General features: G+C 39.7%; 1 protein-coding gene across 2 annotated transcripts in view; it reads right to left on the bottom strand.

Annotated features, from left to right (window-relative positions):
- Positions 1–399: 399 nt before the first annotated feature.
- The window catches only part of STX12 (syntaxin 12), a 35,056-nt gene continuing 18,720 nt past the window's right edge, over positions 400–16,735 (bottom strand). Inside the window, exons 4-9 of one of the 2 annotated variants that reach the window (XM_060089245.1) lie at positions 16,104–16,241; positions 9,245–9,288; positions 7,819–7,924; positions 4,276–4,348; positions 2,915–2,997; positions 400–1,633 (exon numbers count right to left, since the gene is read on the bottom strand). In XM_060089245.1, coding sequence (XP_059945228.1) covers positions 1,541–1,633; positions 2,915–2,997; positions 4,276–4,348; positions 7,819–7,924; positions 9,245–9,288; positions 16,104–16,241 — 537 coding nt within the window. In that variant the 3' untranslated portion in view covers positions 400–1,540. The remainder of the gene's footprint in view (positions 1,634–2,914; positions 2,998–4,275; positions 4,349–7,818; positions 7,925–9,244; positions 9,289–16,103; positions 16,242–16,735) is intronic. The other variant, XM_060089246.1, reaches the window with a different exon arrangement.

The raw sequence follows: 16,735 nt of genomic DNA, 5'->3' as shown, positions 1-16,735 counted from the left end.
ATCCTCACCTGATCTCCAGTCTTCTTGCAGGTCTCAATTTTTCTCTGGACAGCACATTACCCAATATCTACTGCATTAGGATGTTAACTCATAAAAACTTACTACAAAAGCTTTTCAAATGTTTATTTGTCTTATGTGGGTGGAATGCTGCAAGAGTGCAAAGAAACTTATGCATTTAGCCCTGTTTCCCTGCTGTTCACATTAGTTTAGTAAAAGAAGATTAAGTAACATTAAAGGGAATGGAAGAAATAAGTATAAATATATCCAGGGTAGTGAGATCCTCTGATTCACTAAAGGATGAACTGAAATTGTTGGCCCAATTCACATTTATGTGAGAGCCTAGAGAAATTACTTTCCCTTTAACTTCCCTAAACTTGTGAAAAAGGGGAGTGGACAACATTTATGTTACAAGACAGCAATCTTTTATTGAAACATTTTTTGTCTAAAACTATGCATGGAGAGATTAATCTCTTGTTCATAAGTTAGGATAAGTCTAACAGCACTATTCCAAACCAGTATTATTTACAAAAAAGAACCTTTGCTTTATCGCCAGGTTCACAGGACTAAATTTTAAACCAACTTCAGTCTAGCTTTTAAAATCTTCCTGCCATCAAATGCCCAGCAAACTTTATTAGGGTAGGGGGCAGCCTTTTGATGGCAACATTCATCATTTACCAGGAATGCAGAACCACAACTGAGCAACAACAACAAAAGATTAAATCATTCCAAACAATTCCTATTTGCTCTCCAGAAGAACGCTTTGTCTAATTCTCCCCTTCTATACAGACAGGTGGGAGAGGAACCCCACAGAGAATCATAATGTTAATTAAATTAAACTCTTCAAAAAGTGAACAAGATGGTTTAGTGTATATGTGGATGAACTGCAGTCGATGACACTAGCAGATAATAAACTTAAACCCAGATTAACACACACCCCAACAGCTGACCAGCTCAACTAGTTACTTCGCATTTAATCTGGATCACCTGTGCAATTTTTTATTCTCTAGTTAAATACATTGCCAAAATCTTTCAAAGCATATAGGGGGCAGGCTTCTTAGAAATTCAAACTAAAATATTAAATAATAAAAATTGCTGGCTTATTATACAGTTTCTGATAGACTCCAATATGCTGGGTGACGGAAAGTAATTCTATCTCAGTTGCTAGTAAAAAGGTAAATCTTGTATGTACATAGAAAGACAATATTACAAGACTATAGTGTTACCTACCAAAACAAGAATATCTAGAATGTAATTTTCAGTAAACACTTGGGACGAAGGGCAATCAGAATATAAGAGAAAGCAAAATCCACATAAATTAATGCTTAATTTGAGAAATCAATAAAATGTATACATAAATTGATAAATACTGTCTCCACAGGTCACTAATTCCAAGGACTAGTTAGCAGTTAGTTTCTAACTAAATTATTACAGGACATTCTGGTGTATTCTGTCTTCTTGTGGTCAGTTTGTTCTGGCAAAACTCCAGCAAGCACTTGCCCTTGAGAACAGCTCAGCAGGAGAAGGCTCGGAGGCAATCACTTCATTTATTAACTAGCCACAAAATAAGTCCCAAGATTACAATAATCACCGACAGGACAAGCACCAGGATACAGATCTTCTTGCGAGATTTTTTCTGAGGAGAGAAATATGTAAAGAAGACACTCATGAAACAAGTAAAAAATGTTTCAATCTAAGACTCCAAGAGTGCTTCATCAATCTGCCTCCTGGTAATTCAAAATTAACTCTATCCATGTATGACTATGCGGACACCTTCTCAAAAATCTCAAGTTACCAGTGCTAGGCAGCAGCGCAAGTTCTAATTCCAGGCTCCCAAATACGATTTTGCAAAGAAACTGTTTATACCTATGTTGCTAGGCATTATTTGCAATAAAATAACTTATCTGTACATGTGTATTTAATAAAGGTTTTATACCTAGTATAAAATTTTATGTTCACTGTAAAAAATACACACAAGCAAAAGAGAAAATAATCACCCACAGATAATAAAACAGTTGACATTTTGATTGTATTTCCTTCTGATCTTTTATCTATGCATATTGTTATGTGACATAATTGGGACCATACTGTATGATGTTTGATGTTTTTATCACTTAATATTTTAGCATAAAATTTTTGATATTATAAACTCTTCATAAACATCTCTTTTAATTCCCACATAACATTGAGTGGATGTACATAATTTACTTAATTGTTCCTTTACTGTTGGATATTAAAGTCATCACTCAGTTTTAAAAGAAAACACTATTATTAAATATGAATTTCTTTAAGAACAGTCCCAGGTGAAATAGAGCTATCTTAGGAACATGGTGACTGACTGAATGCTATTTATTTCTAAAAAGCCATGCAACACCAAGTTGAGGAGAAATGAGAGGGACCTCATTCACAATATTTGTAAACTGAGGTAAAGACCCAGATAAAAGTCATAAAACTAGAGTTTCAACTCATATGTAGAAAAATATCACTTTACAGAAAGTGCAACGATTAACCCCTATTTATTCATACGCAATAACCCCAAAATGATAAGTCCCTATTAATTCATAAATAGCCGTCGGAGTTGATTCTTTGTCCATCCTCTGTGGCAACAGTCAACATAAAGTATCTGCGAAGTTCTACTTTGTACCTATTACTATCCTAATTGAAACAAACTTCAGCTGTTTAGGTTATAAACGTGGCCTTATACCAGATTAGGTATCATGCTAGCTTACATGGTTAGCTTTGTAGCTAAGAGGCTTCTATGTCAGTTTATTCAAAGTTTGATGCCTTTTTGTAGATCTCTCTGCAAAGAAAAATACTAAAAATGGAGCTGGGACTGCAATTATGACTATCTGTCTCCAGCTTAAGTCTAAGCAAAAGTCTACAGCACAGAGTGACTTTCTTTTGTACCTGCTTTTACCTGATAGTAAGCAGCTCGCTGTAACTGATCAGTGGCTCTTTCTACATGCACCTCTGAGCTTTCCACATTGGCTTCTATGCTGTCTGCAAAAAAGAAGGGCAGTGGATGTTTTACCACACTCAGATGTCTCAAGACTGCAAACTGAAGACAATTATGATGCTATGGGTCCTGGTTCACCACCATCACTCCAACTATCCAGGCATGAAATCAAAAGTTACTAACTCCAGGGCTTCCCTGGTGGTGCAGTGGTTGAGAGTCCGCCTGCCAATGCAGGGGACGCGGGTTCGTGCCCCGGTCCGGGAAGATCCCACATTCCGCGGAGCGGCTGGGCCCGTGAGCCATGGCTGCTGAGCCTGCGCGTCCGGAGCCTGTGCTCCACAACGGGAGAGGCCACAGCGGTAAGAGGCCCGCGTACGGCAAAAAAAAAAAAAAAAAAGTTACTAACTCCATAAGAGAATAGCCCTATTCTTTGGAAATAAATACTGGGGTGAAGGGTTATGAAGTATATAACTCACCCACAAATGGTTCAGAAAAAAAATCAGGTATATACATAGAGTGAGAAAGAGTGAGCGCAAATAAAAAGCAAGTGGGGTAGAACGTTAACAAGAGGTAAATCTGGGTAAAGTTTATAAAGGAGTTCCTTATTGTTTATTTATTTAATTTAATTATTTTTGGCTGTGTTGGGTCTTCGTTGCTGCACACAGGCTTTCCCTAATTGTGGCAAGCGAGGGCTACTCTTCGTTGCGCCAGCTTCTCACTGCAGTGGCTTCTCTCGTTGCGGAGCAGGGGCTCTAGGCGCGTGGGCTTCAGTAGTTGTGGCTCGTGGGCTCAGTAGTTGTGGCTCACGGGCTCTAGAGCGCAGGCTCAGTAGTTGTGGCAAACGGGCTTAGTTGCTCCACAGCACATGGGATCTTCCCAGGCAAGGACTCGAACCCATGTCCCCTGCATTGGCAGGCGGATTCTTAACCACTGAGCCACCAGGGAAGCCCAAGGAGTTCCTTATTATTTTCATTTTTGCAATTTTTTATAAACTTGAAACTATTTCCAAATAAAAAGCTTTAAAAAAGTGTTTCTAAGCCCATAGTTGTGCAAGTTTCTGGAGATAAAAACTGGGAAGCTGACAGCTAATATTTCCCTAAACAGCCAAAGACTTACCAAGAGGCTATGGCAAGTAAATGGAGCTGACTATTCATGGAAGCCTCATTTTACTTACACATTTGACAACATAAGAAAATTGCTAAGAAAATGAATTTAATGATTTTTAAATGGTATTCCAAAATTCCTAAGACACATCTTACTGACTTCTTTGCACACAAATACTGTCAACTCACCTTCATGTTAAAGGTATCAATGATACATACCAATGAGATCACCTTGGTCATGGATCATCATTGCCAAATCTTTAAATATCTGATTGACATCCAAAATATCAGCCTAAGGAACACAAAAAAACAATTAACGTTAAGCAACATGTTAGAAGATTCATTTCCTCTTACTTACCTAAAGTTTTGTCTAGTAACAACACATGTGTTTTTAAAGCTTATAAATCACGTTTTCTCCATAAACAGAAAATGAAAAAAAAGTTAATTATTAACATTTACTAAATGACTACTGTGTGCCAAGTACTATACCAGGTAGGTAATTAAAAGCACAGTCTCTTGGAGCCTGACTGTCAGCTACAGAGGACTGTTAATCCTCCACAGTCTTGTTGTCCAACCTTAAATTAAGAACTTCTCTGGACCTCCCCTCTAAAATGTGGACAATGACAGTACCCATCTCATAGGATTTTCAGAAGTACTAAATAAAAAGTTCTTAGAACTGTGAAATAACCACTTCATAAGGGTCAGCTATTATTAACTATTACTTAATTGGTCCTCATGACAACCCAATGAGACATGTATTATCCCCATTCTACAGAAGAGAAAATCACGGCTCAAAGAGGTTTAATGACTTGTCCCAAGGTCTCACAGCTAGCAAGTGGCAGAACTGAGAATTAAAAGTTCATGATCTTTTGTTACTATGCCTCCTTGATACTTGAATTAATCATTCAGTAACTCTATGAATTAAGTATCTTTGAGGATGATGAGGCTCAGAGAGGTTATGTAACTTGTCTAGTCATACAACTCGTCAGTGAGGAAACTAAGCATTGCAGCCAGGATTATATCCCTAAAGCCCACGCTCTTTCAATTGTAGTGTACTGCCTCTCAGAATGCTATAATACAAAATGATGCCTTCAAAGCAATGACTTCCTAATCATAACTTGCAAGAATAGTTCTTGCCAGAACCTCAGTTACTTGCTAAGAGTCTACTATAGCTGGGAGAGTCTGCTAATTGCTGTGAATATAAAAAGGCTTAATAATAGCTAATGAGGGGGGCAGGGAGGGATCAGTACACAATAAGATAAATAAGAAGAAAGGGTGTTACATGGTAAATGACTAATAAATGGTATAGGAAGTCTAGCAGAGGAGGAAGACTATGGCAGAAGAGGGAGGACTTGAGTTGTGCCTTACAGCAAAAGAGAAGCCATATACACAGAAAGGTAACTGGGTTAAAGAACAAAGAGCCCAGTTTGGCTATAACATAAGGTGTGATACTGTGATTCATAATAAGAAATATGTATTTGGTCTTTGTCCCATTCCCAGCACAGAGCTTCTAAAAACTTTAGAATTTTCTAAGTGATAAAAGAGATAAAGATGTCTTTTTTTATTCATAACAAGCCCTTTTCAACCACTCCTAAGTTTATGTTAATGACTTGACTTTTGGAAAACCCGTAAGGATGGGGCCTGGTTGCCAGGGGAACCAACTTGGTGATTAGATGGTTGGAACTTTCAGCCCCAATCCTGACCTCTGGGGAGGGGAGGAGGGCTCAAGGTTAAATCAACCACCAAGGGCCAATTATTTAATCAATCATACCCATGAAACCACAGGGTTCAGAGAGCTTCTTGATTGGTGAACACATGGAGATTTGGGGAGAGTGGTGTACCTGGAGAGGGCATGGAAGCTCTGTACCCCTTCCCACATACTTTGCCCCATACATCTCTTCCATATGGCTGTTCCTGAGCTGTATCCTTTTATAATAAATCGGTAATCTAGTGAGTAAACTGTTTTCTTGAGTTCTGTGAGCAGCTCTAGCAAATTAATCAAACCCAAGGATGGGGTCATGAGAACCTCCAGTTTCCAGCTTGTCAATCAGAAGCACAGGTGACGACCTGCATTTGCGAGTGGCATCTGAAGTCACAGGGAGGGGGGTCAGTCTTGTGGGATCTGAGGCTAACTCCAGGGAGATAGTGTCAGAATTGAGTTGAATTGTAGGACATCCCGATGGTGTGGCAGAACTGCTTGATGTGGGAAAAAGCCCACACATCTGGGGGCCAGAAGTGTCAGAAGTGTAGTGTGAGAGTAGAAGAGACACACAGGAGTGTGATGCTTCACCATTAGAATGGGGTTTGTATGTTAGATGCAGGAAATGACTGGATATGAAAATCCAGCCCCAGCTAAGGAATTTGGCCTTAATTCCGTTGAATGTGAAGTGCCCATTACACATCTACTACATTACATTCTTCTCCTTAGCTCCATATATCTCACTCTACTCCCTGCTATAACAGGATTTCTCATGTTAAAGAACCAAGTCAATGATTAGTAGCAATAGGTGAAACAGAGAAAAGACATGACATTTTTGAAGGTGAAACAGAGAAAAGACATGACATTTTTGAAGGTAATAATCAAACTTGAGGATGAGCTGTCCCATCAAAAAAACAGACACTGGGGCTTCCCTGGTGGCGCAGTGGTTGAGAGTCCGTCTGCCGATGCAGGGAACACGGGTTCGTGCCCCGGTCCGGGAAGATCCCACATGCCGCGGAGCGGCTGGGCCCGTGAGCCATGGCCGCTAAGCCTGCGCGTCTGGAGCCTGTGCTCCGCAACGGGAGAGGCCACAACAGTGAGAGGCCCGCGTACCGCAAAAAAAAAAAAAAACAAAAACAGACACTGATGGGCTCTAGGGCAGTGGGGTTCAACCTCGACTGCACATTGTAATCACCTGAGAAGTCTGTAAGGAAAAAAGTGTCCACGGCCAGGGCCTCTTGTGGATGTTTGCCCATTTTTAATCTATGAAAAATAGGAAAATCATACAGTCCAAACACAGTAATTGGTAGTGGAGGAGGAGAGCTGGGGAATTAAAAAAAAAATCTCCAAGTGATTCTAAAGTGCAGTCATGGTTCAGAACGACTGCCACAGATGAAGGTCAAGAGGAGCTCCAAGTTTCTCCTCTCTACAACCCTCCCCTCCCCACTGCCCCAGGGATGGCAGTTTTCTATCTCCATGGAGGAGAAAAGTACTCAGGTTTAAGGATATCTTACTGGTCACTGTGCAAGATTAAAGTTGGGAACTCAGGTAAGAGAAGCCTCGAGACCACTCTCTCAACCCCCACCTCAAAAACTCTTCCTATTTCTCTCACTGACGTGATATCCAAAACTTGGGAGTGGACTTTGGGATACACAAAAATGGAGCAAACCTTTTTGGCCTATCTTTATTCTGGGCTATTCAGACTAAGCAAAGGGCTCTCCATAGAGCCCTACCTAACCTAGAGGTTGGCATTGAGGTTTGAGGACAAAGTCTTAATGAGCAATAAAATATTTGTTGGCCTTGCTCTGTTCTCTGTGCATAGTCTCATGGAGACCATATAAGATATAGTAACTGAGGAGAGGAGTCGGGTGTTCTCAGGCGCCATGGCCAATACCAACATAAGAGTAGTTCAAATTCACCGTGATTACACTGAGACATAATATGTCTCATTAGCCATACAACAACTCATTTCATCCTTTTTCATAATCACTGCGAGGAAAACCAGGTGAATTAAGAGATTGCATCTACATTGAGTCAAACAAAAAACATGACTTAGCTCTCACCTCCAGCTGCCGAATTGCCGTTTCCCTCTCTTTAATAAGTTCCAAATCCTGTTCAGTGATGGCTACCTCATCCTCCTGGCTCTGCATCTGGTTCCACTCCTCATGGCTGCAGGGAGACAAGCACACTAGTTGATTCCTCCTCTCTAAGGTGTGCATAAGACATATCTTCATCACCTCTGCTGCCAGCAGAGCCTGCCCAAAGACAGTACCAGGGTTCCAACACCTCTGGTATCAATACAAGTGTCGGAGGCCACATTCTTCACATCCAGAGGCAAAGAGTTGGTAATACCAAGAAAACAAAGTCTCAGCTTTCCTGGGCAAAACTAAGAGGAAGCAGAATTATGGGGGATGGGACTCCTTGCTGTTTCCCTTCAGGGGTACACTCTACAATCTTGCTAGGACTTGCTAGACAGAAGTGGGCAGAGATTTGAAATCAACAAAGTACACTGGCCCATTCTCTCCCAGGGTACTCTCAAAGTGCAAGCTGTGTTGGTATCTCGGGTACTAGACAGGTGGAGGAGGGCAGGTTAAGTGACCTGTGAGTGCTTCACCAATTAGTCCGATAGAATCACATCCCCTGGTTTTCAAGAATCTCTTTGAGGTTATGCTTTAGGTTAAATGTCTCTTGACAGAAAACCAAAGTAAAAAGCTAGTGAGATGTTATAACTCTTCTTTTCAGGTACCATATTTAAAGAAACGCATATGACATCTTATACTAGAAATGAAACACTTTGAAAATTCAGTATTAAGCATTTTCCAACAGTACACATAAATCACAAATCATCTCCACAATATTTAAAGAATTTCCTCCATGTGATGAAGATACAAAACTGAATAAGACAGCACCCCAGGCCTTTGAGGTGCTCACAGTATAGTGGGGCGGAGATAGATACATACCTATAAGAAAACATTTTATGTTCTCAACTAATACCATCAGTACATTTTTATGGAATTAGTTAATTCAGTTTGGAGAAGTTAAGAAAGGAGATGTTTTTCAGATACAAATTATTTGCTTTTTATTTTAATACTCCTAGAAGGATGGGTTGCCTACATTTTAGGGATGAGTAAACAGAGACCCAAGAACTCTGAAGAATTTAAATCTGAATTCGAGGTAAAATTATTTAGACCTCCAAATCCGTAGATTTGGGGGCTCATACTTATTCTTATTGAGCCACATCCTCTCCCCAACACACAGACATCAGAGATTTCTTGAAAGTTTTTTATTCACTTTGAAATTATTCCTTCCATAATTCAAAGATCTTGGAAAAGCCCAGAGTTTTGACTTTTTTATTTGATGGATTATAAATTACCTACTCCAGGGCTCCCTTTCATTTTCCTCCTTTTTTCTCACTGATTTTTAAAATTAAAAGTAAGTATAAAGTATAAAATCCCATCTCAACTCTCTACATTAGAATAATTCCTTTACCTGTCAAATGAGACGAGCTGCTCCTCTCTTTGCCTCTCCTCCACCTAGAAAGCAGATGGCATTATTGCTGCTGTTATCCAGAAACATGTCACAGACAGACAGACAGACAGACACACACACACACACACACAATGGCTTCCTTTAGCTACAGTATAAAGAAGTAACATCCCTTGGCTCCAACAGACTCTGTAAGATGACACAGGGCTCTGGCAATCTGACTGGACCAGGAAATGGGTGTGAAGCAGTTGAAAGCAAATCTGCATTCCAATTTGGATTCAGAACAGAAAACACACTAAATAGGACGGAGAAAACATGGATAGGAGAAAGGAATAAAAATTAATAATAATGATAACCTATCTTAAAATGTGGAGGCAGGTGGATTAAGGGAAGGAGTTGAAAATTTGCAAGGAAACAAATTTTCAGAACATGTGAAGATTTTTTTAATGGACATTTAAAGCATATTAGGTACTAAAGTGGCAAACTGACTTAAAAAAATCAGTCCAATTATGTATTACTTTTGTAATTTAACAACAAACTAAGAAAAAATGTTAAAAGAGCAATATTTTCCCATTTTTAAAAAGCTGTCCCTTTTTATGATAACAATAATTAAAAAGATAAGCAAAATAAAGAAAATTTCAAAATTCTACCTGCCCAGAGGAACACTGTGGGTTTTTTTTAAAAACATTTTTACTCTTTCCCCATATCAAAAAACAAAACAAGGGCTTCCCTGGTGGCACAATGGTTAAGAATCTGCCTGCCGGGCTTCCCTGGTGCCTCAGTGGTTGAGAGTCCGCCTGCCGATGCAGGGGACACGGGTTCGTGCCCCGGTCTGGGAGAATCCCACATGCCGCGGAGCGCCTGGGCCCGTGAGCCATGGCCGCTGAGCCTGCGCGTCCGGAGCCTGTGCTCCGCAATGGGAGAAGCCACAACAGTGAGAGGCCCGCATACAGAAAAAAAAAAAAAAAAAGAATCCGCCTGCTAAGGCAGGGGACACGGGTTTTGAGCGCTGGTCCGGTAAGATCCCACATGCCGTGGAGCAACTAAGCCCGTGCGCCACAACTACTGAGCCTGAGCTCTAGAGCCCACAAGCCACAACTACTGAGCCTGCGTGCCACAACTACTGAAGCCCGCAAGCCTAGAGCCCGTGCTCCGCAGCAAGAGAAGCCACCGCAATGAGAAGCCTGCACACAGCAATGAAGAGTAGCCCCAACTCGCCACAATTAGAGAAAGCCCATGCGCAGCAACAAAGACCCAATGCAGCCAAAAATAAATAAATTTAATAAATTTAAAAAAAGAAACAGAAACAGAACACTGCTAGTGTCCTAAAGCCTACCTATGTGCCCTTCTCCAGTTACAACCACCTCCCTCTCCTTTAGAGTAACCATCATCTTGACTTTGTGATCATCATTTTCTTGTATTTTTTATATGTTTTTTAAAATTAATTAATGTATTTATTTATTTTTGGTTGTCTTGGGTCTGCGTTGTTGTGCAACGAGCTTTCTCTAGCTGCGGCGAGCAGGGGCTACTCTTCATTGCAGTGCGCGGGCTTCTCATTGTGATGGCTCCTCTTGTTGCAGAGCATGGGCTCTAGGCACGTGGGTTTCAGTAGTTGTGGCTCGCAGGTTCTAGAACGCAGGCTCAGTAGTTGTGGTGCACAGGCTTAGTTGCTCCGAAGCCTGTGGGATCTTCCTGGACCAGGGCTCGAACCTGTGTCCCCTGCGTTGTCAGGCAGATTCTTAACCACTGCGCCACCAGAGAAGTCCCTTGTATTTTTAAAACAGTGATATGTATCCTTATTTAATATCATTTTACCTGAGTTTGAACTTTATATGAATAGAATTATACTGTTTGTATTCTTACATGCTTTGATTGGATCACTTTAGATTATGCCAGATCCATCCCTGACGCTGAATGTAACTGTGGTTCATCTTCTCGGTAGTAAGATATTATAGTACCACAATGTATTTATCTCTTCTAGTGTTTTTTGTTTTTTTAATAGATTTTATTTATTTATTTATTTATTTATTTATTTTTGGCTGCGTTGGGTCTTCGTTGCATGCACAGGCTTCTCATTGCAGTGACTTCTCTTGTTGCAAAGCATGGGCGCTAGGCATGTGGGCTTCAGTAGTTGCGGTTCACGGGCTCTAGAGCGCAGGCTCAGTAGTTGTGGCGCATGGGCTTAGTTGCTCCGCAGCATGTGGGATCTTCCCGGACCAGGAATTGAACCCGTGTTCCCTTCATTGGCAGGTGGATTCTTAACCACTGCACGACCAGGGAAGCCCTATCTCTTCTACTGTTAATCGACATTTGGATGTTTCCGATTTTTGAGTACTACAAATAATGCTGCTATGAACACTCCTGTACACATACCCTGGTACAGACTTACAGTGTTCTCTAGCATAGAACTGCTGGGTCATAAGGTGTGCGTGTGTTCTGAAGTTGCAGCCAGAATGTTTTCCAGTGGTTGTTCCAACTCATACTACCACTGGCCAGGCAGGAAAGTTCCTGTGCATCATATCCATGGCAACAACCCTCCCTGCTGACAGAATTTAAATTTTCTGCCTTTTTTTTTTTTCTGCCCTTCTTTTGGACATGAAATAGTATCTCAGGGTGGTTTTAATCTGTAATTCCATGACTACTAAAAATGGTCCATTTGACCATTATGCAAAGCAATACTAAGATGTTATTTGCTTTTTTCACTGTGTTGACAAAAACAAAGGTGGAAAAAACTACCACTTGCACTTTAACACAAATCAAGGCAGTGGCACCAAACCATACTAGGAGTTTTCTATTCTTTATCACCACACATAGGGGGATAAAAGTCAGTTCGTCCTTAATGAAGCCATTAAATTTATTAATTAACTAAATCTCAGTACATGTCTTTTTAATATTCTGTATGATGAAATGGGAAGTATACATAAAGCCCTCCTGCTACAAACAGCAATACGATGTTTGTCTCCAGGAAAACCACTTGTGTAATTGAGCTGCTGGGTGAACTAGCTACTTTTTTTAGGGAATAGCATTTTTACTTATTCAATATAGTTTATACTTATATATAAAACTTTTAAAATATATGAACTTTTAATACAATTTGTGTATATATATGTATACACAAACATATATTATATATGATATATATAAAAGAATAACTAACAATCTATGGTTCCTCAGATGGGTATTCAAAAGACAAGTTCTTCAAAATAAACAATGTGAGCCTGTCATTTCAAGGAAAATAATGGACAGTGTTTGTTGCCAGTGATAAAAATTTAGCTTTCAAATAGAAAAAAAAAAAAGAATTCTGGAAAACTTGTATCTACTGCTAGTGAACTTGAGAGATTCTCAATATTTAAAGACTTTTCTGGTCAAGCTGAAGATAATACATGATTTTTTGATATTGTAAAATGAAATATATCAACATTTAGAAGACCTGCATAAGTCACGGAACCAATATTTTCCAAATGATAAATACATGATGTTATAAAAATCATGCACGGATAAAAGATCCAATAAAAGCATAAGACAGACCAAGATTTTAATGCATCAGAGTATGAACAAGTCATTGACAATGGTTTTCGATTCCACAATGCAACTAAGTTTTGTCCAGTTTTGATGTAGTATCAAGGAAAAATATCAACAATGATCTGAAGAGGTTAAAATTAAAATACTCCTTCCTTTTCCAGTTACTTACCTCTGTGAGGCTGGATTTTCTTCAGATACCTCAACCAAAACAACATATCATAACAGACTGAATACAGAAGCAGGTATGAATATCTAGCTTCCTTCTGTCAAGCCAGATATTAAAAAGATTTGCAAAAATGAAAACAATGCCACTCTTCTCACTAAAACTTTTTTTATTGTTTTGGAAAAGTAGTATTAATTAAAATCTCATTTATATTTTTATGTTAGTATGTAATGGGTTTATTATTATTTGTAAATGAAATAATAAACATTTTATAAACTTCTCAGTTTTAATTTCTAATACAATATATATCAATAGATATCCTTCATACAAGCAAAAGCTCTTTGGGGTCCTTAATAATTTTTAAGAGTATAATGGGGCCCTGAAATCAAAAAGTTTAACAAACTATTGTTCTGTTGGGTTGTGTCTTTTTCATGTTGATTCCTGAGAATTCTTTATATATTCTCGATACCAGTCTTTTGTCAGTTGTACAAATAGCAGTATCTTCTCCCTGTTTGTGATTTGTCTTTTCACATATTTACCACTTTCTTCATTCTTACTCCTTTCTGCTTTTCAGACTTACTATCTGGGATCACCTTCCTTCTGCCTGAAGTTCATTCTTTAGAATGTTCTTAAGTAAGGTGTGCTGATAGCAAACTCTCTTTTGACTGAAAACGTCTTTAATTAGCCCTCATTCTGGTTATCTATTTTCACTGGGATTAGAATCCTAGGGAGGCAATTGTCGTCCTTCATAACATTAAAGACAACACTCTACTGGCTTCAATTGTTGCTGTTGAGAAGTCTAACTATTGCACCTTTGAAGATATTCTATTGTTTCCCTGGCTACTTTTTTTTTTTTTTTTTTTTGTGGTACGCGGACCTCTCACTGTTGTGGCCTCTCCCGTTGCGGAGCACAGGCTCCGGACGCGCAGGCTCAGCGGCCATGGCTCACGGGCCCAGCCGCTCCGCGGCATGTGGGATCTTCCTGGACCGGGGCACGAACCCGTGTCCCCTGCATCGGCAGTCGGACTCTCAACCACTGCGCCACCAGGGAAGCCCTCCCTGGCTATTTTTATGATTTTCTCTTTGTCTTTGGTGTTCTGAAGTTTCTCTTTGATATACCTAGAATGAGAGTTTTTAAATTTATCCTTCTTGGGGTTCTTGAAACTGTAGATTAGTGACTTTCATCAGTTCTGAAATATTACCAGCCACTATCTCTTCAAATATGACTTCTGATCTATGTCTGCTCTACCCTCATTCTGTAACTCTAATTAAAACTATTATAGGGACTTCCCTGGTAGCACAGTGGTTAAGAATCCGCCTGCCAGTGCAGGGGACACAGGTTCGAGCCCTGGTCCAGTAAGATCCCACATGCCGCGGAGCAACTAAGCCCGTGCGCCACAACTACTGAGCCTGCGCTCTAGAGCCCGCGAGCCACAACTACTGAGCCCGTGTGCCACAACTACTGAAGCCTGTGTGCCTAGAGCCCATGCTCCGCAACAAGAGAAGCCACCACAATGAGAAGCCTGCACACCACAATGAGTAGCCCCCACTCGCCACAACTAGAGAAAGCCCGCATGCAACAAAGACCCAACGCAGCCAAATATAAATAAATAAATAAATTTATTTTAAAAAAAACTATTTTAGATCCTTTTACTTCAGTCTCCATTTCTCATAACCTTTCTTCCCTAATTAACTTCTTAACCCTCTGTCCTACATGCTGGATAATATCTTCTAACCTATTTTCTAGTTAAACCACACACCCGTTAAGTTTTTAATTTCCACATTATATTTTTCAATTCTAGAAAGTCTTTTGACTCTTTACAAAGCTTTTTGTAGTTTCCTGCTTCCTGCAGATGTATTCAAGATCTTCTGTTTCTTTAAACCCAATAAGTATAGTTATCTTATAATTCTAATATAGTAAGTCTTTATAGGTCTATTTCACCTCACTTTTGTTTCTACTAGTTTTTTTTTTTTGTTTTTTGGGTTTTTTTTTTTTTTTTTTTTTTTTTTTGCGGTACGCGGGCCTCTCCCGTTGCGGAGCTCAGGCTCCGGACGCGCAGGCCCAGAGGCCACGGCTCACAGGCCCAGCCGCTCCGCGGCATGTGGGATCTTCCCAGACCGGGGCACAAACCCGTGTCCCCTGCGTCAGCAGGCGGACTCTCAACCACTGCACCACCAGGGAAGCCCTCTACTAGTTTTTGTCCAGGGTTATTTGTTTATTTGTGTACCCTGGGCTGCTCACTACACTTCAAAAATTATTTGAGGGTATTCTTTAGGGTATTCTTTAAGGTGTCTAAACAGAGCGGATTTGTATTTGTTTCTGTCTGGCACGTAGGTACTCAACCAGACCAGGACTACTTGAAGCTTTAGGCTTTTGGACCATTCAGGTAGAATTTGGGCAGTAAATCTGCCTGAAGGTTACTTTGTGGTACAACTTACTGTCTGGATTTCCCCTCCCTCCTGCCATCCTCAGTGCTAATGCGATCTTTTTTGCAGTCTGCTAGGGGAAAGGAGGGCTTACTTTTCATTTTTTAGGGCCCAGTTTAATTTGAGGGGCACCTTCTTTTAGATTATCCACCATGCATGGACTCCTGGCTTTGACTTTTGTCCCCCTTCATGCCATGAGGACATCGAAACTGAATCTAGGTTGGCCCTCAGTGAATATACTCAGTGGAAAAGCAGCTTCAGTGCTCTGCTTATGTCTATGGGTTCACACCTTCTCTTAGACTTTGACCTTAATATTTTCATGGTTCTTAATATTTTTAAGAAGTTGGGTTGTTAAAATCTAGTATTTGTTAATTCTTTTCAAAGAGAAGGCTAGTCCAAAGAACCTAGCCTGCGATATTCTAAGAAACAGATGTATTCTTTTTTCTTTTTTAAGTTTTTAACATAAGATCAACATGACAAGAAAAAAGGAAAAAGGAAATTACACACAATTCTACCTGTCACTTTTGTAAATCTTTGGACACATTCCTTTCTAGTCTAGTGTACAAAGTGACCATATGTATACTATTTTTTTAAACAAAGGGTATACCAATCTGACATTTTCACAGCAGCTAATGTCTATGTTTATTATTTGGAGGGATAGTAAGCAAAGAAAATGGTCAAAAATTTTTTTTAAACTTAGGAAAGAACATTCTGAAATTTGCAAAGGTCTTCTTTTGGAAATAAACTTACAGAAAGACGAGATCCAGCTCTTGCTCTGGCAATACTCTCCTTTTCCTTTTCAGATACCCTTCTCTGCACAGCCTGGAAATTGTTTAAGGCTGCAGAGAAGTCATTCATGAGACGTTCCTTCTGAAGTTTCTGCTGGCGCTAAGGAAATTAAATAAGAACTTGAAATTTCACATTAACCCAGAATCATTTGGTTTTAATTCCCATTAAAAGCAAAATTATACCTCCTAAAGAGTTCCAACTAGGAAAATTACTATGAAATAGGCTCTTCCTTAAATTAATAAATTTGTCCTTTTCTAACTCAAATCCCTGGTTAATAGTATAGGCCAAGTCAGAGTTTTCCTTCTTTCATTCTGACAAACCTGGGACTTGGGTATCATTTACCTGGTAAGGGAATCTCAGAGGGAACCACAATTCAAAATGTTCGTTCCCAGGAGAATCTAAAAGCAGAATACCCAACAGAGATTGTTTTCTTGCTAAAATGTTAAAACTGTATTCATCTATACTGAGTTCACAGCTTACCTGAAAACCATGGAATCATTTTCCTTCACACTGTAGTGAGGTTCAAAATCTTTGAGAACCTGAAAACTACTTTGTAGAGTTACAAGCTACCTTTACTAAGCTTACTGATACTA

The sequence above is a fragment of the Mesoplodon densirostris genome, chromosome 2 (assembly GCF_025265405.1).
Source record: "Mesoplodon densirostris isolate mMesDen1 chromosome 2, mMesDen1 primary haplotype, whole genome shotgun sequence".
Lineage (NCBI taxonomy): Eukaryota > Metazoa > Chordata > Mammalia > Artiodactyla > Ziphiidae > Mesoplodon > Mesoplodon densirostris.
The sequence above is the reverse complement of the archived record's forward strand: the minus strand, read 5'-3'. Positions and strand labels throughout refer to the sequence as shown.